Source organism: Balaenoptera musculus, chromosome 11 (genome assembly GCF_009873245.2).
Source record: "Balaenoptera musculus isolate JJ_BM4_2016_0621 chromosome 11, mBalMus1.pri.v3, whole genome shotgun sequence".
Classification (NCBI taxonomy): Eukaryota; Metazoa; Chordata; class Mammalia; order Artiodactyla; family Balaenopteridae; genus Balaenoptera; species Balaenoptera musculus.
This window is the reverse complement of record NC_045795.1, coordinates 52199764-52225091: the sequence shown is the minus strand read 5'-3', so window position 1 is coordinate 52225091 and position 25328 is coordinate 52199764. Positions and strand designations below refer to the sequence as shown.

General features: G+C 38.8%; 1 protein-coding gene across 3 annotated transcripts in view; it reads right to left on the bottom strand.

The window, feature by feature from the left end:
- The window catches only part of CNOT10 (CCR4-NOT transcription complex subunit 10), a 64982-nt gene that overhangs the window by 7939 nt on the left and 31715 nt on the right, over positions 1 to 25328 (bottom strand). For 2 of the 3 annotated variants that reach the window (XM_036869683.1, XM_036869685.1), the window contains 5 exons: positions 24752 to 24954; positions 20339 to 20460; positions 18385 to 18561; positions 17356 to 17436; positions 2538 to 2651 (listed from right to left, as the gene is read on the bottom strand). In XM_036869683.1, the coding sequence (XP_036725578.1) occupies positions 2538 to 2651; positions 17356 to 17436; positions 18385 to 18561; positions 20339 to 20460; positions 24752 to 24954 (697 nt within the window). The remainder of the gene's footprint in view (positions 1 to 2537; positions 2652 to 17355; positions 17437 to 18384; positions 18562 to 20338; positions 20461 to 24751; positions 24955 to 25328) is intronic. The other variant, XM_036869684.1, reaches the window with a different exon arrangement.

Here is a 25328-nt window from a genome sequence, read left to right as displayed (position 1 = left end):
GTCCTCCAGCCTCTGCTGCTGGAACAGTCAAAAGGCACCAGGACGCCAGACCAGATCTGGGTTGGATCAGCTTTACTTCTATTCCAAAGGTGTCCTCCTTTTCACATCGTCTATTTTATGTCCACTGATGTTGGGCAGATGTGCTTTCCCCAGGTTTACAACAGCCTGCTTCTTCCAGTGTCTTACTTTGAGCCATTTTCCCCATGATCATCTGATTGATTTTTCAAAATTAAAACAGCCTCAGCCATATTACACCCTTGCTCAAAATCTTAACGACTTTTTCTACTTGAGAACAAAATAAGACAAACAAAGCTAAACTTACAGATTTAAAGCTCTCCACAATTTGGTCCCACTTTCCTGTATTCAGTCAACATTCTCATTCCCCCAAAGATTCTTCTGTTCCCACCAGACACGGTGTCCTGGGCGGGACACCCCACTGTGCTCCCTGCGGCCTTGCCTCCTGGGGTGCAAAGCCAGGCCAAAATCCAACTCCTTTTAAAGGCCAGCTCAGTTCTCACCTCCTTTAGTCGGCCTGTCCCAACTGAGTCTGTCCACATGGATCTTGGGTCCTCAAATCTTAGGCTCTTTTCAATTTGACCATTTTCTGGGATTTATGCACATTAATCACTCAAGAGCTATTTCTTTATTAAGCAATTTATTTCTTCTAACTAGCAGGAGCTGTAATGCCCTTCTATTTTGCTTCCCCACCAAATACCCTAAAAGAAATGACAACTTTTAAAAAAAATCAGTAACCTCAAATGTACTTTGAAATAAGATATTTTAAAAAACGTTGTTAAAGCAGTATCTATAAGCCAATAATCATTATAAAACACAAACACACAAATTCAAAGAACTACTTCAAATTGTTTTCTGTGAATTTACTTAAAAATTTTTTTAAACCAAGTTAAATGCATTCATGACACTCAGAGCCCAGAACTCCAGATGAGGTGTACGGAAGGCAACAAGCAGCTGGGTAAAGCTGCTGGGGTATCTGGGCTGCCACAGGCAGAAAATGCTCATCCTCACTGGAAAGACAGTGGCCTGGCCAGTAATTAGAAACCAGTGCTTAGGATAGAATAGTTAAGAGAATTAAAGATGAAGTTATCAGACATGGCTTGGCCAACCCCTCAAGGTTGGCTAAGAAATCATAAAATCTAAGAATTTTATTGTTTTGACGTTCAGAGGGAAGAAGTTGATAAATGAGGTTAAAAACCCTCCAATAAATGCCAAGTAAAGAATCTAATTGGGATTATTTGAGAATAGTGATCACAATGTCAGCCAGAGGATTAAAAAAAGCAGAGAGGATTCGTGTTTCATTTTTGTTAAAAAGAAAAAAAACACACACAACTCTGCTCTACTGACAGCCACGCACACCACATCTGAGCAGCGCGGGTCCAGTGGGGCGCAGGCCGAGGTTCCTGACTGGTATTTCACGGGGCTGGGCCACGGGAAGGAGGGAAGGCGCCTTAGAGGTAACGCGACCGCCCTGACCTCGAGCTCAGGACCCTCCAGGCCTGGATATTAGACAAGGTTTTCTCACAGGCAAGCAGGAGCGCTCACACTTGAATTGTGACAAAGTCTCTTATGTGCCTGGATGCTCTTTTAATTTTGTTTTTTTTAACACAAAGCATGAAAAAAAACAAAAAAACAAACAAAAAATAATAAAACACAAGGCATGTTTGGGGAACACTGACCTGAAACAACCTTAATCAATGTTAATTTTAGATGCTTATATAAAGTAATACTTTTTTAAAAGACAAAAATAATTAAACATTTATAGAATTGTTCCTCTGAGTATGATCTCACAGTTCTAAATGTTGCATGTTACAAACAAAGGGCGCTAGAAGGCAAAAGAACATATTTTGGAAATTATAACTATATACCCACCGGATGAATGAAAAAAACAACTGTCCTAATGCTATGCAGAGTACTTGTGGTCTTGGATAAAATTTCTAGCATCAGCATCATACAAAGATTCAAAGAATGCTGCATCTTCCTCAATTTCCATAAAAGAAAAGATCATGTGCTTTAGAAAAATTTTAGAATGACAATGACACTAATATTGAAGAGGCATCTGAAGAGTTTAAATAAAACTCATGTACTCAGGAAATGGTACAGTAGTCTGGAAAAATATTTTAAAATTCTTATTTGTCTACTTTAATTGCATTCTTCGAAGCAGATTTATCCTGTTGACCAAACTCCTTTTTGTGTGGGTCTTCTCCCTGAGGACTCAGCTTGTTTGGGAGCTAATATGTGATAACATGCTCCAGTCAGACCCAGAAGTGGACACTAGAGAGCCCAAAGATTCTGCTTCCTAATGCTCAGAACGGCAAATGCCATTTCCAATAACCCTTGAGGTGCAACAAGTGAAAAAAATTTCACTACCAAACACACAATTACCAAATTCAGAAAGAAACTTTTTGCTTTCCCTAAGATAATTTTCCACTGGAGGAGTAAAAGAAGCAATATGCACCACAAACTAACTGAAACCCTCCAAAGGAAACAAACCAGGGACACACAGGGCAAGTCACACTTACTTCAGGGATCCTGACAGCTTGGGCTGCTGAAGAAGTTTATCTGCATGATTCAAAGCCATAAGGTTATCACCCAAAGCCAGAGCCACGTAAGCACTACAGGCGAGTATGGAGCATCTGGAACACAAAAGGCAAGGGCTGAAGACCTGAGTTACAAAGTGACAATGATGATATTTGTTAAACAGGAAAGAATGCCCTAATTATAGCTGTGGCAATCTGGACACCAGGAAAGGAGAGAGGAAGCCACGGTACTAATGGTAAGAATTAGAGTGATGTGTAAACTACCCTCTGAGGCTCAGTTTAGCTATTTACCTAAATCATCTTTAGCTTCCATCCCATCTCCAACAAAATAACCAAATGAAGTTACAATATATATTTAGCCTGTAAAAAATTAATATAGTTAATGGCCTAGTGAGAACTTACTTCCATAGAACATTTCTTTTAACATCCTAGAAACGACACTACGGAAGCACATTTGCGACTCTGCTAAGAAACACAATTAACTTACTAAAAAATCCATTTAGCTCAGCTTACTGTAAAGTGTTCTCCTCTGAAACTATTAAGAAGTCAATAGGTCTTGCTAAGCAACAGTATCAAGAGTAACTAAAAGAATTTCATTCACATAGGTACTATTATCCTAAGTGAATATTCAAGAAAAAAAACCAGGCTGAATAAATACATGTGAAGATAAAAAATTTAAGTTACACCAATTTTGCTAGGTTGGGTTGGAAACCTAAATTTCTGTTTTGTTTTCTACTTAAGGGTCAGCTCATTTAAAACAAGTCTAGCCAAAGACTTGACACTAATAGATCATTTGAATGTTAAACAACCGCTCCACAAAGCAATCTTAAAATAAACCCTTGTCAAATAGAAATGAGGTCTGAATGGCCGACCACAAATGACCTGACTCAGATACAGGGTTTTGAGTTATGTTTACAAATTACAATACCTATGTATATCATGAAGTGCACTTGGGTTGTAATTTCAGTCTAAGGAAGAATGTAACCATCCTGGCAACACAGAGTTTTCTAACACTCTGAAATCCTCTGACCAGAAATGCCCCTCTGGTAAAAGCATAGCCAGGCAAATTCAGAAGCAGCCTGCTGTTTACTCCTTACTGGCTCACTCCGGGTTGCTGGAACCTTAGAAAATTATCTACTAAACGAAAAGCAGCCCCTCAACTCCTAACAACACAGAAAAGTAGACTGGCACAAGGAAATTGGTATTTACGGCCTTAGGTTATGATGATAAGGGCTAGAAGATTGCCCACTGTGGGTCCTTGTTTTCTATCAGTGTAGAAACTGAGATCCAAAGTGATTAAATATATCCACTAGCTTAGAGTATGTGATTAAAGTCTGCTAACAGGCAACACTGTGGACTCTCAATTCACAGTTCTTCCCATCCTATCACACTGCTTCTCTGTCAATTCATAAGACTGCCCTAAAAATAAAGTAGAAAGAAAAGATTACATTATGATTTTCCTAATGCATACATAACTATGCATGCATATATAATCTGTCTTTTTAAAAAGGAAGAAAACAGAATTTAATTGAAACATTACAAGTTTACATTTTGTTACTGAGCACCTAATGTAAAATCTGAACCCTGTTCATAGAAGAGAGTAATTTAAGAGCAGGCAAGTAGTGTTATTTCCAAAGGGATTTTCCTGACAAGCCGACTGTCATCCTGGTGTCTCCAAGAGCTGTCTTCACTTAGCAAGGCTACCCTGTAGCTACAGCCCCTGGGGGGAGTCCTCTCCCTGATGTAAGACTCCAGGGCCCACAGGACGGAGGCACTGGCTAATTATCTCCCATTTTCAGGAGCACTTCAGTGCTTAGCTCTATGTGGTGAGATTAGGTGACTTAATTTCCTCTTTTGGTTTATTTGTAGTTTTATTTTTAAATGGCAATAAACATTCATTCATCAGCCAGATATGCATTATGAAGACAAAGAATGACGTTTAAAGGCCTAAGTCTCCAGAGGCCCAAGACCACCATCAGCTCATGGCAGTCATACAATTTAATATCCATTTTCATCTGTGACTTTGCCAAAGGCCAGGGTAAAACATAGCTCCTTAAAAGCAGAAGCCTGCATCTTTTGTTTCCTACACAAAGAAGAGAGCAATTTCTCACCATCTGCAGTAGGTGTTTAATAGGTAATCACTGACGACCACAGCTTTCAACATTTTAGATTTACTTCTCCAGGCACCCAGACCCCCACCTGTCCTGCTGGCAGGCCACCTTGCTGACCAGGCCAGTTCCTTCCCGGCTCGCAAACACAGGGGAGTCACCCTGCACGCTCTAGGTCCTGGAGTCTAGGACAGGCCTCACCTCAGGCAGGCTTGCTGGGAAAAGCCTGCCCCGGCCTCTCCTGACAGTAGGGGGGCTATTACTGCTCCAGCCCACTGTCAAGCCCACTTTGGGTCCAGAAATCAGTCATGTAAGATTTGCAGCAGGATTCTGTTTCCCAAACTATAATTATGTATAAGGTAAAAATCTTGTTTTCCTTAGCTTTTACCTCTTTCCCCATAAGATACCATATCAAATTAGAACAGGGTGAAAGATTTATACTAATAATACAAGCCTCCTATTAAAAAATACTTGAATATGTGAATGCAAAACTTTGGGGCATTTATGCTCCTCTTCTCAGAGTGCCTTCCAACCCACCCTAACTCATCTCTCACCACCCTCTCACTCATCCTCCTTTTCCTCTTAGAAAACAACACTCCACTCTACATAGTTCCTGCAGACCAGTCACACTAGAAACACGCACGGCTCTCTCTACTGAGCCTCTGGAGAAATCACTTTACTTCTGATAGCTGCTACTTAAAATACTGACCCCCACCCACCCGCCTGCCCCACTACTTTCTTACTTCCTTGAGTCACTGTCCAATCTGCTTTACCAGCCGCTCAGTGGATCTGACAGTTCATCAGACTGGAAGAACTACACCTCAAGGGAAAGGACACGCTAGCTTCTCCCCCCCCACTGCGGCGGATCTGACACAACCCCACCCTCTCCTCCGCATGCTGGAGGAGCTGGCTTTAGGTCCACAGAATGCCAACCCTTGGAAAAGAAAGGAACAAAAAGATGAAGGAGAAGAAAGAGAGAGAAATGGGGAAATCATTTTCCTTAAAGGACCAAACTACAGCAACAAGCTATGTTAAGACTGGGCATTAAAATTTGTCAAGCCATATATTCTGTGAGTAAAATGAACCAAGTGTCTGAAATAGCTCAACCCATATCAAAAGGGGCTAAAATGGGGGTAAATCCAGTCAGTCACCATCGGTCAAAGGAAAATAAATTCACAAAGTAACTTCATGGCAAACATTATTTGAAAAACTGGCTCAAAAAATCCTATAAAGAATTTCTTCCAATAAACTGAACATGGTACTGGATTTTAAAATTTAAAAAAATATACAAGCTGTTCCCATTTAGCTACAAAAATCTAGAAAATGTTAAACCTGTCAACTTCCAATTCAAGAAAATTTAAAAGTTAAATTAGATAAAGTTTTTCACTTCATGTCTTCTGTAAACACTTTGCTTTCTTTCTTTTTTTTTTTTTTTAACATTTTGCTTTCTAATAACAGTTCTGTGCAAAAAGAATCTTACTGACAAACACACCCCAAATCGAACACTAATATAAGCCCAGCTCAAAGAAGCTGAAGACGTTTTCCTCCTCAACCAAATCTAGCATCTCAAGGAACCCAGTCTTACCCCTGGTGGCAAATAAAATGCAACAGTCACAGACATTGCATTTTATACATGGACAGGACCTTAAGATCACGCAATCCAATGTGACAGAAGAGGAATGAAAGGCCCAAAGGGGTTAAATGATTTGTTCAATGTCAGCAGGAGCCCTGTGGGGTTTCTCCAGAGTGGGAGACCACTGAAGAATTATTCTAACCCTGGCTTGTGATCAATGTGATCATCAGTTCAGCTGAATGGGGTCCTGGGACTCAGGTGTGAATCATGCTGATGTAAACACAAACTGCTGATAAGGTGAAGGATATGTCACACAGGCAGGTTCCCGCTTTGGCAGAGTTTATTAGATAAAAAAGTTTCAGAAGGACCAGACCCAGCTGTAAGACTGAAATGGGGTCAAGTCTCTAGCAAGAGCAATATGAGATTCAAAAGATTATTAGCTATAATCCTGTTTTAGGAATGTCTCATGAGCTATAACAGAACCACTTGTGTAAGACCAAAAGAAATATGATTCCTTAAGTACACTAAAACTGCCTGTAATGTTAATGTTATCAACCATTTGTTTGACTCATCTTCTTTTAAAACACTGGCCCATGGGAGGTCCCTTTTAACTGAATGGGAAATAATTCACTGAGTGTCACATCAGAGTCTAAAAGAACTAATTAAGGTTCCATAATTTATACCTGTGGAATAACTGGGCCTAATTAAATTTGGTCTGAACATTTCCTTTTATCCATTTTGAGCCTCTTATTAAAAAAAAGACAAATTGAAATTTCATTTTTATCTTGTACGCTTTAAGTCTGGCCCCAATGTTATATCCTACCCTTTTCTAGTTCTGTTATGCTCTTTTCCAGGTTCTAGAGAAGCCTCCAATTTAGTTTTAGAAACTAAAAGTTCACTAATATCACAATCTCAGAATGAATAACAAAGACGTCCTATATTATGCAACATATAAGACTTCGTACATATCCATGACAGTTATTAAAACACTATGCGACAATGACATTTTTTTTTTTTGGTTGCGCCACTTGGCTTGCAGGGTCATAGTTCTCCAACTGGGGATTGAACCCAGGCCACGGCAGTGAAATCGCCGAGTCCTAAGCACTGGACCACCAGGGAATTCCCTAAAATGTTAATATGTGACTAATCCTATGAACTTATTTCTTTATCATAAGATACCACTAGTATGCAAAAGAATTAATAAGTTGAGCTCTTACCTCATACTGTATACAAAAATTAACTCAAAATGGATCAAAGACCTCAACTTAAGTGCTAAAATTATAAAACTCTTAGATGAAAATATAGGGGTAAACCTCATGACCTTGAATTTGGCAGAGGATTCTCAGATATGACACGAAAAGCATGACCAATAAAAGAATAAAACATAAATTGAACTTCATCAAATGAAATATATTTGCGATTCAAGGACACCTCCAAAAAAGTGAAAAGACAACCGACAGAATGGGAGAAAATATTTGCAAGTCATATATCTGACCATATATCAAAATCTTGGATCTCAATACACATTTCTCTAAAGGAAGAGACACAAATGTCCAATAAGCACAGGAAAAGATGCTTGACATCATTAGTCTTCAGGGAAATGCAAATCAAAGCCACAGTGAGATACCACTTGATATCCACTACAACGTATATTCAAAAACATGAATAACAAGTGTTGGTGAAGATGTGAAGAAACTGCAACCCTCTTACACTGCTGGTGGGATTGTAAAATGGTGCAGTCACTTTACAAAACAGCCTGGTAATTCCTCAAATGATTAAACAGTTACCATAGGACCCAGCAATTCTACTTCTAGGTATACACCCAAGAAAAAGAAAAACGTATGTCTACACAAAAACTTGTACATGAATGTTTATAGCAGCATTATTCTTAATAGCCTAAAGACAGAAACAATCCAAATGTCTATCAATGAATGGATAGACAAAATGTAGTATACACATACAATGGAACATTATTCAGCAATAAAAAGGAATGAAGTACTGACACAGACTACAACTTGGATAAATCTTGAAAACACTATCCTAAGTGGAAGAAGTCAGTCATAAAAGCCCACGTATTATATGATCCCATTCATAGGAAAGTCCCAAACAGTGAAATCTATAGAGAAAGAAAGTAGATTAAGGCTGGGAGTAGACTGGGGATAAAGGGGTCACAGCTAAAGGGTGCAGGGTTTCATTTTGAGGTGATGAAAGTGTTCTAAAATTGACTGTGCTGGTGACTGCACAATGCTGTGAATATACTAAAAAACACTGGATGGTACACTTTAAATGGGTGAATTGTATGGTATGTGTGAATTATATCTCAATAAAGCTGTTTGAAAAATATAAGATATGAGTGACAGTCAATAAATGTTTGACTTAAAAAAAATAAAATATTAAAAGTAAATCCTCGGGACTTCCCTGGTGGCACAGTGGTTAAGAATACACCTGCCAATGCAGGGGGCACGGGTTTGATCCCTGGTCCGGGAAGATCCCACGTGCTGTGGAGCAACTAAGCCCGTGCACCACAACTACTGAGCCTGCGCTCTAGAGCCTGTGAGCCACAACTACTGAGCCCGCGTGCCACAACTACTGAAGGCCACGTGCCTAGAGCCCGTGCTCCACAACAAGAGAAGCCACTGCAATGAGAAGCCTGCGCACCGCTATGAAGAGTAGCCCCTGCTCGCCGCAACTAGAGAAAGCCTGGGTGCAGCAACGGAGACCCAATGCAGCCAAAAATAAATAAATAAATAAATAAATAAATTTATTTAAAAAAAAAAAAGTACATCCTTATAACCAATCACTATATGACAATCATTATCTCCCAAATGCATGTGGCAACATTAATATTTAAATCAAAGCAAATGGCCAACATATCAATCCCACACATGCTTCTACATTCTAAGATTCATTTGGACCTTAGGCCTTTTAAAGACAAATTTTTCAGAAGAGATATTCAGCTAAATTTTGTGGCATGTGAGAAAACTGTCATAGGAACAATATTACACATTTGTAGAAACCATGTATCAACAAATACAAACACTTCAAACAGTTCTAAAACCTTAGAGGCAGCACTGTCCAACAGAAATCTAATTGGGGCCACGAGTGTAATTTTATATTTTCTAGTAGACACATTAAAAAAAGCAGAGGGCTTCCCTGGTGGCGCAGTGGTTGAGGGTCTGCCTGCCAATGCAGGGGACGCGGGTTCGAGCCCTGGTCTGGGAAGATCCCGCGTGTCGCGGAGCGGCTGGGCCCGTGAGCCACAGTTGCTGGGCCTGCGCGTCTGGAGCCTGTGCTCCGCAGCGGGAGGGGCCGCGATGGTGAGAGGCCCGCGCACCGCAATGAAGAGTGGCCCCCGCTTGCCACAACTGGAGAGGGCCCTCGCACAGAAACGAAGACCCAACACAGCCATAAATAAATAAATAAAATTTAAAAAAAAAAAAAAAAAAGCAGAAACAGGTGAAATTAATTTTAATAGATTTAAATTAATCCAATATATCATTTCAACATACAGTCAATATAAAAAATTACTGACATATATTACATTTTTTAAAGTTTTGAAATCCAGTGTGTGTCCTACATCTGACCTTTCACCAGCCACGTCTCATGTGCTCAGGGGCCACATGTGATGAGTGGTTCTGGTACCGGACACTGCAGCCTTAGGGTCTAAGGAATACACGTAAAATACAAAGAAAGGGTTTTTTTGTTGTTGTCAAGAAACCAAGTTTTCCATGTCATATCACCCCATAGGTGATATATATGTAAGAGAAACTGACCATTTATCAATCATTAGTGGTTAAATTATATTTCCCCAAATAATATATTTAAAATTATATTAATTTTGAAAAATTTCAAAATACCTTAAAAATTTTAAGTTAGGTATAATTTTTGTACCTTAAAATATATTATTTTAACTGCACAGTTTGATAAGTCTGAATATACACAAGTAGCCACCAGCCCAATTAAGATACAGAATATTTCTTTCACCCGAGAAAGATTCCTTCCAGTCAGTTCCCCAACCACTGTTCTGATTTCTATGAACATAAGTTGGTTTTGTATAGTTTTGCCTGTCGTATAAATAGTATAAATAAAATCATACAGCATGTACCTTATATTGAGTAAAAGAAGAAACACGAAATGTTTTGAGTTTCATATCATGTTGACTTGTGCATCAGCAGCTTGTTCCTATTTGCAGCTGAGTAGCATTCCAATACACGGAGTTGCCTGCAATATATTTTTTATTCTTTATTTTTTTTTAACTCTTTTTTTAAAATTTTGGTTGCACTGCGGGGCATGCGGGATTTAGTTCCCCGACCAGGGATCGAACTCGTGCCTCCTGCAGTGGAAGCGTGAAGTCCTGACCACTGGACTGCCAGGGAATTCCTGGCCTGTAATTTAGTTATCCATTCTCCCACTGATGCATGACTGGGCTATTTCTACTTTTTGTCTATCACAAGTAAAGCTGCTATGAAATTTTTCCATGGACAAGTTCTCATTTCTCTTAGACAAAACCTAGAAATAGAATCTTCTATTTTAAAAATTTAAAGTCATCACATTTATTTAACTCAAGGCTACAGAGTGTGTGTTTCTTTTTTTTAAAGAAATAAATTATTTATTTATTTTATTTTTGGCTGTGTTGGGTCTTCGTTGCTGTGCACAGCCTTTAGTTATGGCGCGCGGGGGCTACTCTTCGTTATAGTGCGTGGGCTTCTCATTGCAGTGGTTTCTCTTATTGCAGAGCACAGGCTCTAGGCACGTGGGCTCCCGTAGTTGTGGCACACAGGCTTAGTTGCTCTGCAGCATGTGGGATATTCCTGCACCACGGCTCAAACCCATGTCCCCTGCATTGGCAGGTGGATTCTTTTTTATTTTTTTTAACAAATGTGTCTTTTTTTTTTTTAATTAATTAATTAATTTATGCCTGCGTTGGGTCCTCGTTTCTGTGCGAGGGCTTTCTCTAGTTGTGGCAAGCCGGGGCCACTCTTCATCGCGGTGCGCGGGCCTCTCACTACCGCGGCCTCTCTTGTTGCGGAGCCCAGGCTCCAGACGCGCAGGCTCAGTAGTTGTGGCTCACGGGCCTAGCTGCTCCGCGGCATGTGGGATCTTCCCAGACCAGGGCTCGAACCCGTGTCCCCTGCATTAGCAGGCAGATTCTCAACCACTGCGCCACCAGGGAAGCCCGGCAGGTGGATTCTTAACCACTGCGCCACCAGGGAAGTCCCTGTGTGTGTTTTCTTAATTGAATGAAACCAATGGCGTTGCAGAGCTTTAGGTGGTTCAGGAACTGAAGCAATATTCTCACAGTGTCATTATATATATGCTTTTCTTCATCATTATATCGGTATCTCTAAGTTCATCTGAGCCTCACAATTAAACTATTTAGTTGATTTCTGAGACATTTTCCTGTTTGGAGGACAAATTTCTGTTTTAATTGTGAGAATATTTTTCTGAAAGCTACCTTGATTTTAATACAGAATCTCACAATTGCTTGAGGTGTCCTATGCCTTCTGAAAACATACTTGTAACTCGGTTAGAATGAATTTTTTTTGGCCCCATCTTCTTTTACATACAAATGAAAAAAAAAAAGAAAATAGTCAAGAAGCGCTGAACCATATGCTAACAAGTGGCCATTAGGACAGTCATGATAATTTACAGCATATTAGTTATGCTGGAAATAGGAAATGAGGTTTTGCACTGGTGTCTCGGGTATTATAGAGCAGAGGGGTCAAATATAATAGTCCATAAAAACTAAAGTATACACTAGTCACACACATTTCCAATCACATAAAAGAATTCAGGTCAGAAATGGATGAAATCTCTAAGAATTCCAGGATCTCAACGGAGAACCACTATGTCAGACCCCTTTCTGTAGAAGACAGCTGGCTCCTGCCACAGAACTGCCCTTTAACACACCCAACTGTGCTGGGAGCTTTTATAGCTTTGAAAATTACGACACAAATCTTTTACGACTCCTTCCCCCACACCATTTGTCTGCACATTACCATTACTACTGTCCTGCAGAGCGGTTCTTTTTATAAATCTACCCTGAGGCTCCTTCTGTCTTGTTCCATTTCCCTTCTCCCATCTGCTCCATAAGAAAAAAAGGTTAATATATATCAGCAAACCCATCTTTACCTCACTTTATGATGATGGAATTCCCTATGGAGACCCTTTGCCCCTTTCCACAAAAATAGGGAAGTAGTTTTATTTTCTCTGAAAACCACCAATCCTCCTACTAGGGTGTGTGGAAAGAAAACAGTTGTGAAAGGCACAAAACTCTTTGAGAGGAGGTATGCCACCCTGCACATACCCTTCTCTTTAATGCCACTTACAGAAGGTAAAGTTAAATTACACAACTCTGCAGCTGTTCAACCAGTGTGGAATCATAAACTTCTTAAACTGCATATGCATACATAAAGCAACCTTAAGATTAGTATTCATTCAAATATATTTGTAAAAATTAAGTTAACCTTAAATATTGTTTCAAATACCTTCATCATTAAGGATTCCCCTTAAAAACTGTGCACAATGATATTCACTGCAGCATTATTTGTAATAGCAGAGACTGAAAACATTATAAATAGCTAAATATAAATCAGCGTTAAATAAACTGTCATATCCATATAATGCAATTCTATGCACCCATTAGAAAGAATGAAACAGAGCTCTTTACTGATATAGAACAATCTCTAAAGACATACTGTCAAATGCAAAAAGGTATAGAGCAGTGTGGAACTCTGCAGCTGTAGTGTAAAATTCCCATATATACATATACTGGGATGATAATGAGAAATCTCACTGGAAGGACACATAGGAAACTGGTCAGCAGTTGTCCCTCAAGGGAGAGGAAGCAGAGGACTGGGATTGGCCAATATTCACTTTACACTGCAGAACCTTTTGTCTTACTTGTATTTTTACCATATAAAATAACCTATTAAAGATAGATGAACCCTGAGATAGCTATAAAATGCGGGTGGCTCCATAAACAGAGAAATGTATAGAAAATATTAGGCATGTTGGGGAAGAAATGGTACATTTTTTGGGCAAATTAAAGCATTTTCCCAAATATGGTCCTGGCTGAAATTTACAATCCACCCCTTCCCATCAGCTCACTTTATACCAAACCCAGTTTAGCTTTACTTAACTTGCTCTGTTTTTACACACTTCCACTTGGATGAAAATCTAGCATAGTGAGTTTATTTTAGTTATATGGTTGGAATTTGATTTTTTTTTTTTTTGGCCACGCCATGTGGGATGTTAGTTCCATGACCAGGGATCGAACCTGTGCCCCCTTAAGTGGAAGGGCAGATTCCTAATCACTGGACAGCCAGGGAATCCCCAAATTTGACTGTTTTTTTTTTTTTTTAAATTCCATTTTAGGGACTTCCCCTGTAGCGCAGTGGTTAAGAATCCTCCTGCCAATGCAGGGGACACGGGTTCAAGCCATGGTCCGGGAAGATCCCACATGCCGCAGAGCAACTAAGCTCGTGCGCCACAACTACTGAGCCTGTGCTCTAGAGCCCACGAGCCACAGCTACTGAGCCCACGCGCCACAACTACTGAAGCCTGCGCGCCCTAGAGCCCTCATGCCGCAACTACTGAAACCCACACGCCTAAAGCCCGTGCTCTGCAACAAGAGAAGCTACCACAAGAAGCCTGCGCACCGCAACGAAGAGTAGCCCCCGCTCGCCACAATAGAGAAAGCCTGTGGGCAGCAATGAAGACCCAACGCAGCCAAAAAAAAAAAAAAAAGAAAAAAAAAATTGCTGTGGGGTGAAATAAAATGGAATAAAAAAAATTTTTTTTAATTTCTTTTTGGCTGCATTGGGTCTTTGTTGCTGTACATGGGCTTTCTCTAGTTGTGGCGAGTGGGGGCTACTCTGCTGCCGTGCGCAAGCTTCTCATTGTGGTGGCTTCTCTTGTTGCGGAGCACCGGCTCTAGGCACCCAGGCTTCAGTAGTTGCAGCATGCGGGCTCAGCAGTTGTGGTGCGCAGGCTCTAGGGCATGCGGGCTTCAGTAGTTGTGGCATGTGGGCTCAGTAGTTGTGGCTCGCGGGCTCTAGAACGCAGGCTCAGTAGTTGTGGTGCATGGGCTTAGTTGCTCTGTGGCATGTGGGATCTTCCTGGACCAGGGATTGAATCTGCGTCCCCTGCATTGGCAGGAGGATTCTTAACCACTGCGTCACCAGGGAAGTCCCACAATATTCTTTTGTATGTTTTGTTTTTGCCATTGTTTCACCAGTAATTTGTCATAGTATTTTTTTATTTTCTTGCTATCTTATGACTCATACAAGAAATAAGAATTCAAGAAATTTTAATATAACTGAAGATTGAAAAAAACAATTACCTTTGTCAAGTTTTAAAAAATCAAAACACTGCTTTCAAAACCTTATATGACCAACTCCTCATTTCTAACTAAATTTGAGATTTTAGATTTTCCTCCATATAATCAGAAGATTAATGCTTTCCTCCTGACAATAGGATACAGTGGGAATATACACATACATAAAACCCAGGAAAGAAAGGTTATTACTGCAAAGTAGGAATCTGACAGAATAAAATAAAGAGATAAAAAGCTGCTGTTTTGTTGAACAGGGTGCCTGGAGCCCTGAGCTCGTTGACGGCAATGCAGTGCCATGAACACATTGATCTGACAATACATGACCAGAAAAGGGCACATCTGCTGGCCAGTCTTTCCTCTAAAGGGATTCACTAAGATTAATGAAGTAACTTCATTTTTTAAAAGTTGGAAGAAACAGATATCCAGTAAGAAGATAAAAATCATCAGTTATCCCACTACTAGGAAGATTCTGACATAGATCCCTCCAGACTTTTTTTATGCAAACAGACATATGTGTACGTTATTTTATAAAAATGTAATTTAAAACTGTTTAGACACAAATCTTAGCATTTTATAGCTCTGTTCCAAGATTTATTTGGAAAGTTAAATGACTTTAATCAAATGAACTATACTATGAAAAATTACACAATTATGGATAGAGCCATACCTTATTTGTTTATATAAAATAAATTCTAGATGAAACAAAAATTTAGATTCATGGTTGTGACAGTGTATCAGTAAAAGTGGTAGAAAACATGGCTAAATTATTTTTTAAATCTTGGAGGCAAGAAGGCCTTTCCAAACATTGCACAAAATGGAAAAAAAAGTAAAGAAGATTGATAAATATGATACTTAATAAATGAAACTCTGTTTTACAAAATACCAGAGGGACTTCCCTGGTGGTCCAGTGGTTAAGACTCCGTGCTCCCAATGCGGGGGGCCCAGGTTCGATCCCTGGTCGGGGAACTAAGATCCTATATACTGCAACTAAGCCTGTGCACCGCAACTACTGAGCCTGTGTGCAGCAATGAAGATCCAGTGCAGCCAAAACAAAACAAAACTAAACTAAATGCCAGAAACAATGTTACGAGACAAATGATAAAGGCCACTTTCTTTAACATAGAAAAACTCTTATAAAAACAAAAAGGATGAAAAACCCAATACGAAAATGGTAAATCCTACAAACAGGAGGTTCACAGAAAAAGTAATATAGGTGATCAATAAACCTTGGCATCAGACTAAGCACCTAGAATGGATTGAAAGAAATGCAAAATTTTAAAGTGAGGTCATTTTCCACTTATCAGGGTGATCAAATTATCATAAGAAGAAAAGATGCCCCAAATCTCACCACCTAGTAAGCTCATCTACTAAGTAATATAATTTTCTCCTAAGTGTTTGCCATCTGCTTTTGAGGGCAGTGCTTTTTGTTTTACCTCTGAATCCTCTGCAACTAGCACAAGAATGTTTGTTGGAAAAAACGGGAATAAACGAAATGCTTTCCAAAAGTAACGCATCAATTTACAATGCTACCTGCAATATATAAATGTCTTAACTATACTCTTGTCACTTTTTGCAACTTAATAGGTGAAAAAATAAGCAATGATGGTTTTCTTTCCATTTTAATTTGCAGTCCTATTATTGAAATCATTCTTAAAAGTAATGCTGAACCATTAATCAATCCTACTTCCAAAATATGAAAAAATCATGGTCAAAATATCCCAAATTTGTTGAAAGATAAATTTATAGACTTAAGAAAGTCAGATGACCCCAAGGAAGATTAAAAACAAAGACAATCACATTTAGACTCATCATAGTCTAACTGCTGAAAAACAAAGACAATCTACGTTGACAGAAAAATGGCACCTACAATACAACGGCTGTGATCAGACAGTGGAGGCCAGAAGATAGTGCAGTGACATCCTGAAAGAGCTGACTGAAAAGAAAACAAAAACAAAACCTAAAATACTGTATTCAGTGAAAACATCCTCCAAGAATGAAGATGAAATAAAGACAATTCTAGATTTAAAAAAGAAAAAACAAACAAACATAAAAACACAAAACCTTAAGAAAACAAAGACCTGTACTATTAGAAATGCTGAAGGGAGATCTTCAGACTGAAGGGAAATGCTTGCTATCTTATATAAAAACTAGACTCATCAGGAAATGGTACTCATGTGGCTAAACATAAAAGACTACTCTGTTCCTTTTAACATATATATGACTGTTCAAAGCAAAAATAATGGGGCTTATAATCTACACAGACAAAAATATAACTTAACCAGACTGACACAGATGAAATAGAAAATCTGAATAGCACTCATCGATTGCAGAACTTGAATTCATTATCAAAACTTTCCCGCAAAGAAAACCCTAGGCCAGATGGTTTCACTGGTGAATTCTATCAAATGTTTGAGGAAGGAGCAATACCTATCTTATATAAACTCTTTCAGAAAACAGAGGAAGAAGCACTTCCCAACTCACTCATATGTTCAGTATAACTCTGAAACTAAAATCTAACCAAGACACCTTAAGAAAGAAAAGCATGGACCACCTTTCCTTGTGAACACGGAAGCAAATATTCCTCACAAAATATTAATAGATCCAATCCAACAATTTATAAAAAAGGTAATAAATCCTGACTAGTATGGTTTAGTCACAAGATTGAAAGGTTGGTTTAATATTTGACATTTAACCAACATAATTCATAACATTAACAAAATAAAGGAGATAAACAATGTGCTTACTTAATAGATACAATGCTAATTTTGTTTAGATACTCACTTTAAGTTTTCTAATTCCTGTTTTCTCAATGGGGAAGAAGGTGGAGCTGGAATGCATTTATCTCCATCGTGGCTTTTACTGCTAAAATAAAGATAGACTGCTAATTATGAAGCGCACAAATAAACAATTAAATGTAAAATTTTGTTTCCCTATACCCACTCCCATGCAACTTTTTATGAAAAAAGTGTAAAAGAACCAAAACACTGAAAAATGCTTAGTAACTTGGTATCACTAACATGTTAAAGCTACACTGCATATGAGTTTCTTTTTCCCAGTACATGATACCGCTTTAAAAAGTCTCTAACAGAAAAAATATCTCTACTATACAAAGGAAACCACTCCAGTATTTTCACACATTTCTCATTCTTCTGTCTTTTACTAAGTATAGTAAAGCATAACCCCTTGATGGAGGAAAAAACATTCCACAATTTTGTTTCAAATTTTCTATAATAAACATGTTTTTCTACTATAATCAAGAAAAAATGCTGAGATGGAAGATTTGAGTTTAAAGGTGCCATGCGTAAAAAGAACTCTCTACATATAATGGTGTTTGTTTTATTACTAGATAAACTCTCCCAATTTCTATAGATTGGCATAATATTTAATTGATAGTAGGAAACCAGAAATGTATAGAAATGTTCTGGAGGTCAGTGGTTTACAGTATGTTAAGAGAAAAGGCAGAAGATAGTAAGAAAAGAGAAGTTTTAGGGATTTAAGTATTTATTTTAATAAAAGTAAAAAAAAAAAAAAGCCATCTCTGACAGCAACCAGATTTCTTGCAATGATTCCTCCTGGCAGTGAAAAGCTGTGACTTTCAACTTTTCTCATTTAAGGTTCTTTCCTCACTTAGGCTTCACCTTATTTCTCTCTTCCAGAAATACTTAAACATTCATACTTTCCTTTCTTATTACTCAAAACAGAGAATTTTGGAAATTCAGGCTGCAGATTTCAGGAATTCAACTACAAGACAGAGGCTGACTAATGAAGTCCTAAAGATTTCACCAAGGGAGGTCAAAGGGGTCAGAATACCTGCAAGTGTCACTGCTTTCGCTGCTCTCTGTGTTGCCACCTAATTGATTACTATTTTTAGACCCATTTTCCTGCTTTGGATCTTGCTGTTCTTCAGGTAACAGCAACAAGGCATTTCTGAGACAAATGGCTGCAAACTCCATACTGGCTACAGGAATGGCTGAAGACTGTCCATCACTAAAAGAACAAAACCAAGTTAGCTAAGAAAACAAAAAGAATAAATAAAACTTTTCTATTATCAGGAATAAAACCAATATAACTGTAAATAAAAACTTTGCCCTCTAAAAGGTAGAAATTTTAATATAAGCAGTTATAAGAGAATGCTAAAGAACCCAAATCCTAAATATTATACGGGCATACCTTGGAGATATCACGGGTTCGGTTCCAGACCACCACAATAAAGCAAAAATTGCAATAAAACAAGTCACGTGAATTTTCTGGTTTCCCAGTAGATATATAAGTTATGCTTACACTACCCTGTGGTCTATTAAGTTTGCAATAGCATTATGTCTAAAAAAACAATGTACATACCTTAAAAAATACTTAATTGTTAAAAAAAAATGCTAACCATCATGAGCCTTCAGCGAGTCATAATCTTTTTGCAATAGTACCATCGATGACCACTGACCACAGATCACCATAACAAATAATTACGAAAATGTCTGAAATATTCCAAGAATTACCAGAATGTGACACAGAGACACAAAGTGAGCAGTTGTTGTTGGAAAAATGGCACCAACAGACTTGCTCTATGCAGGGTTGCCACAAACCTTCAGTTTGTAAAAAACAAAAAAAGCAACATCTGCAAAGCTCAATACAGCAAAGTGCAATAAAAGGAGGTATGTCTGTGTATAAGACATAAAAAGTATAAATAATAGATTGCAAGTATATACATTAGACACCACATTGTGTCTATAGGAATGGGACCGAGGCTAGGAGACAACCTGAAGGATATCTGCAACGTCAATGTTAAACTAACAAAGGCGTTATAGACAAGGAAAATTGTAGTGAAGGCCAGGACAGGTACAGTCAGAACTGGAAAGAAGGGAAGAAAGTAGATTTTTCACATTTGAGCCTTGTTTTGGTTGATGTTTGCTTTTGGAAATACCTTATTTACACATTTTGAAAAAGCAGCGTTATTTGTCTTATAACTTTGTTGAGGTTTTATATAACTTCCTATTGGTTTTATATATCAAACTAAGTCAGCTTTATTAGGGGGAAAAAAATGAAAAGTAGTAACAATTTTGAAACTGTAGGAAAGTGATGCTTTAACTTGTCTTTTGAAAGAAATCTGCATTATTGTTGAAATAAATGAAGAGCAAAATATTGTGTGCCAGATATTGTGTGCCAAAGTTTTTTAAAACTTTGGGAAAACTTTTAAATGGTAGTGAACAATTTTATTTTTTGGGAAAAGAAAAAAAGCAAGATTTTTACAAAGCCTACTACTTTAGAAATAATAGCAACTCCAAATTGGAATCTTTGTAAAAGATAAAGATGTTCATATTTAAAAGCTGTTCAATTGAAAACTTGTTCTACATGTGACAGCTTTATAATACTTTTGTTTATATATGTGTTAGTACTTTTTTCTCCTGATACTAAGAATTAGCTTTAGGGACTACGAGAAAATAAAAATAACTAAATGAAAAGTATCAATGATAAACTATATAAAAAGGAAACATCAAGATGCCCTCTTCTGGACATTCTGAATAATGGCACTGAATAGACCAGGGTTTCTTAGGGCATCAACAATTTCAGCACCCATGGTTGTAATAAACCAAAGTCATATGTCAAATAACATTCACCACATACCTATGTATAGAAGTCTATTTCTTGAAGAAGCAATAAAATCTAATTACAAAGTGGCTCCTCCTATGAAGTAATTCCTAAGCATATTTTTTATACATAACATTACTATGAAATATTATTATACACTTTCTCTTAGCAAAATACTTACTTATATACAGTATTCTGTATGGACTGTGATGCCAGAACTATCTTACGATGATAGCCTTGACCAACAATAGACTGTACAATTCCTTTTTTACTTGGAAGACCTTTAGTTTCTTGTTCAGAAGTCTACAAAATACAAATAGTTTCCAATTAATTTAATGGAATTGTAAGATGGGGTATGAAAAATAATCCAGTACCTTTCACAATTACTCTAAGAAAATTCTTAAGATCCTTAAGATTCTTAAGATCAATGTGGAGTTTTGGGTGATACAGGAAATGTCTGGTAGTGAAGAGAAGGGTACATGAGTCTGAAAGTCTGCGATATACACTACACTTTATTAGTATAAAGTCTGAGGTAATTATGAGGAAAAAAAGCAATTCAAGAATGACTCAAGTGGGACTCCACTGCAGGGGGTGCGGGTTCGACCCCTGGTCAGGGAACTAAGATCCCACATGCCACAAGGTGCGTCCAAAAAAAAAAGAATGACTCAACTAACAAGGTCTTACTATATAGCACAGCACAGAGAACTACTTTCAATATCCCATGATAAACCATAATGGAAAAGAATATATATAAAAAAAGAATGTATTAAAAAAAAAAAAGAATTACTCAAGCATTTATTTAGAATGATTTATTTGGACCATTCTGTGCCCCAGGCACCATGCTGCATGTGATGGGCACCTCGATGTCAGAGTAAGGAAAATAAAAGCCACAAAAACACAGTGAACAAGAGAAGGGAAGCAGCTACACTTCCTAAAACACAGATCTTTTCCTTCTTAATTCAAAGTATTAATTAAAGTGTCAACAACATATACACACTAACAAGCTATATATGTCAAAATTTACGTGAGCACAATTCTTACCTTCTAGGAAATTAAAATTCTAAAGCCCTGTAAACATTAAACTGATAAAAGCTACTTACACATACACATAGTTTTTTGTTTTTTTTTTTGATATTTCACTACAATACATCATCTCACTACAGAAGCTTGGTGGTGCCAATTTCCTTTATCTTCCTCCTTCACTCTAAGTCTCCGATTTACCTGCATTTTGTAAAGTCCTGCAGATTCTCATACACAGGAACAAACTGGAGCCAATTCATAGGAACTTGCAGAGATAAACACTGCCCTGCAAAAAGTCCATCTCTAAACACAAATGTTTCTGTACTATTACCTCTTGCTCCGTAACAGAACTTTCTTATAGTTGTACTTCCATATATCTATGACTTTTAACAAGGATTCACTTGTAGATTCATTTTAGAAAGAAAGTATTACATAACACAAAAAATACAATAAAACTGACTGGAACTAATTTTGTCTTGAGGAGGCGGCTAAGGAACATTAGTGAAAAATAAGAAAGAGTGGATATTCTGAACCATGATAGGAAGGCCTTCTCTTCTGACCTTTTTTCCTGGTGGGGGGATAAGTTTGTGATGGTTTGTCCATACTCTCTTCCCTGATCCTTAAGGCTGTAGAAGCTGATCAGATGGCTAGATATAGATAGAACTAAAAATCCACAATAATATGCCATAGCTTCAATAATAGATCAGTAGCCAAAAAAGTGTGCCAAAACAGTCTTTCTTTTCTTTTTTTTCTTTTCTTCTTTCTTTCTCTCTCTCTCTCTCTCTCCCCCTCCCTCCCTCCCTCTCTCTCTCTCTTTCTTTCTTTCTTTATTGCTGCGTTGGGTCTTTGTTGCTGCGCGCGGGCTTTCTCTAGTTGCGGTGAGCGGGGGCTACTCTTTGTTGCGGTGCGTGGGCTTCTCATTGTCATGGCTTCTCTTGTTGCAGAGCACGGGCTCTAGGCACTCAGGCTTCAGTAGTTGTGGCACGAACCCGTGTCCCTTGTATTGGCAGGCAGATTCTTAACCACTGTGCCACCAGGGAAGCCCCCAGAACAGTCTTAATGTAAAATAATGATTTGTAATTTAAGTATTTGCAATTTTATAGTGTCTTGGCAGTAGGAACTGCACTCAAGAAATACAAGTTTCAGAAAAGTAAATGGTTCATGGTGATTTTTTAAGTAGCCTTTTTTTTTTTTTTAGAAAGAAGGAAATTCTACCATTTTTAATGAATGAATGAATGAATGAATGAATTTGGCTGCATCGGGGCTTAGCTGTGGCACGTGGGATTTCTGTTGCGGCGCTTGGGCTCAGTAGTTGCGGCATGTGGGCTTAGTTGCCCTGCACGTGAGATCTTAGTTCCCCGACCAGGAACTGAACCTGTGTCCCTGCATTGGAAGGTGGATTCTTAACCACTGGACCACCAGGGAAGTCCTAAGTAGCCTTGCATTGGGTCTTCGTTGCTGCGTGCAGGCTTTCTCTAGTTGCAGCGAGCGGGGGTTACTCTTCATTGCGGTATGCGAGCTTCTCATTGTGGTGGCTTCTCTTGTTGTGGAGCACGAGCCCTAGGCACGTGGGCTTCAGTAGTTGTGGTGTGCGGGCTCAGTAGCTGTGGCTTGCGGGCTCGAGAGCGCAGGCCCAGTAGTTGTGGCGCACGGGCTTAACTGCTCCGCGGCATGTGGGATCTTCCCGGACCAGGGATTGAACCCATGGTCCCCTGCATTGGTAGGTGGATTCTTAATCACTGCCCCACCAGGGAAGTCCCTGAGTCTATGTTTTTATCTAGCAAATCTTTTCTTATATATCATACACTGCCCAGGTAAACATAAACCCTGCATCTGCCAGAAGAGGTCTGAAACAACATGCATCAGATAATGAGGACAAAATGACCTCTTTAGCATCACCAATTTAATAATTAAATTGGTTCTGTTTATTAAAAAATGAATTTATTTTGGAAGGTACAAACTGCTCTGTTCAGCATCCTTTTTGTCCTGAGTAAATAAATGTTACGAAATTTTATTTGGAGTTCATAATTTCTCCTGTTGGGATTTTCCTCAAGTGTATTTTGGGGTTGTTTTTACTGTCTTTTCGGTCACCTCAGGTTTTATTTTACTTTATTTTTCTCAGTCCTTTTTTTTTTTTTGGCTGTGCTGTGCACAGCTTGCAGGATCTTAGTTTCCCAACCAGGGACTGAAACTGGGCCCTTGGTAGTGAAAGCACTGGACGGGCAGGGAGTTCCCCACCTCAGGTTTTAGAAAGAGGAGAAGCACAAAGATAAACAGATAATTATTTATAGCAAATTTCCTATTAGTAGCACAGACTGTGAGTGTTCTGGTATCCACCAAATTATGACAACCAAGTCATCTTTACCATCGTTTAAAAGTTACAAATTTAGAACTTTCTAGAAAAAATGGGAGGAAAAAACCATGAGAATGGAATCCATAGAAGAAAGACAATCCTAAAAGTACTACTTCTAAAAATAAGTAATTTTAAAAGAAAATGTTAAACCTTACTAAGGCATCCAACACTGATTAAATTCATCACATTAAAGAGAATAAGCAATTTCTACAGATTCTTGTTTTAAAAAAGTGTAAATTCTGCCTAGAGTTGTTTATCAGCTAATTTAAGAATTATCTAATAAGAACGTTGTCCCTTAAAAGGGACAATGAAATAAACCATTAAAGCCTCAAAGACAACATTCATCTCTTCCCCCAGTGGCATACTCAAATCATAAACTACTTTAAGTATCAAGTGTGAAAACTGCCAGGCAAACACACCTCTTTAATCCCTTTAGTTCCTGTAGTTGCTTTTCAGGAAGTGTTATCAACTATGGCAAGCATGCCAGGCAAAACCTCAGGATGCCATACCCCCCACCTCCACAGACCTGATGAGCCTGAGTCTGGCAACGGCGGGGGGTAGGGGGTGGCTAGGAAATGGGGTGGTACAGACATCTGGTGATTCTGATACAACCTGTCTTTCCCCTACCTCCCACTGACCCCTCCCCACTTGAGATTCAAAAGGCTTTCACCAACTGCCGTTTGGAGATAATCTAGGCATGGACGCTAGCGTAAACTGGCCTATTTCTTACAGCCACCGTGGATGAACACGTGTCAGAGAGAAACAGCCTGGTAATCCACTAACTCGACAACATTTACTGAATCAAAAGTAAACCCTGCCGGCACTGGAGGAAGCACAGTGTAAAGCGGTTCTTTCCACACTCACTGTGTTATCAGCAGCCCTCCTTTAATCACTGGGCGCACACACCACTCTCACGCCAGCTGATGGCGTGGCCCCTGCCCCAGCAGCTCGCAGACCACTGTTTCAACAGATATGACCTTCTTAATGGCTTCAACTTTTCAACATGACTGCTGACACATGTTGCCGTGCTCACCAAGAGTCAGAAAGTGAACACATGACTTCATGAAACTAAATTTTGTTCAACTGATAAAGAACAGAAGACTATCTTTACAAATTCCCTGAGAGTTAAAAAGGGGAGGAGGTCTTTATGTGACCAAGTATTTATTGCTCTCCATGCAACAAGTGGGGGTGGGGTGGGGGTTCAAAAAGACAGAGACTCACCCCCTTATTGGCAGCAATGCAGCACTCAGCCAGCCTCAGCCAGAGGCGGGGGTTTGCATGGTAAACCTGAACAGCTTCAATCAGACACTCAAATGCAGCAAGAGGCCTTCCAATGTGAAGCAGCTGAATCCCACAGTTATACAGCAACTCATACCTCTTGTTGGTTAGTAATGTACACATGGGTCTTCCTGAAAATTTTTTGCCTGATGATAAAAAGCAGATGAGAATCATCAGATTTAAAATAACAGCTCCACTGAAAACATTTATACCACTAAGTACTCAACTACTGCCTTTTTGACACCAATGACCCCAATTCCCAATTTGAAGTTGTAAACAGCTCTCACCACAATGATGATCTCCATCCCCAACCCCACAAATATCCTCCAGAGGCATCTCAGTTGTCTGTGCTTGTGGGGCCAGAGATGTGTCTTCTCATTACCAGCTCCTCAGGCAACAATGTTCCAGGAAGGCAAAGACCCACTCTCACTCCACTGAACCTTACACTACCTTTCCACACTTTTAGAGCCTGCAAGAAGATTCCACTCTTTTTCACTTTCAGTTCAGTTAGCCATGTTAT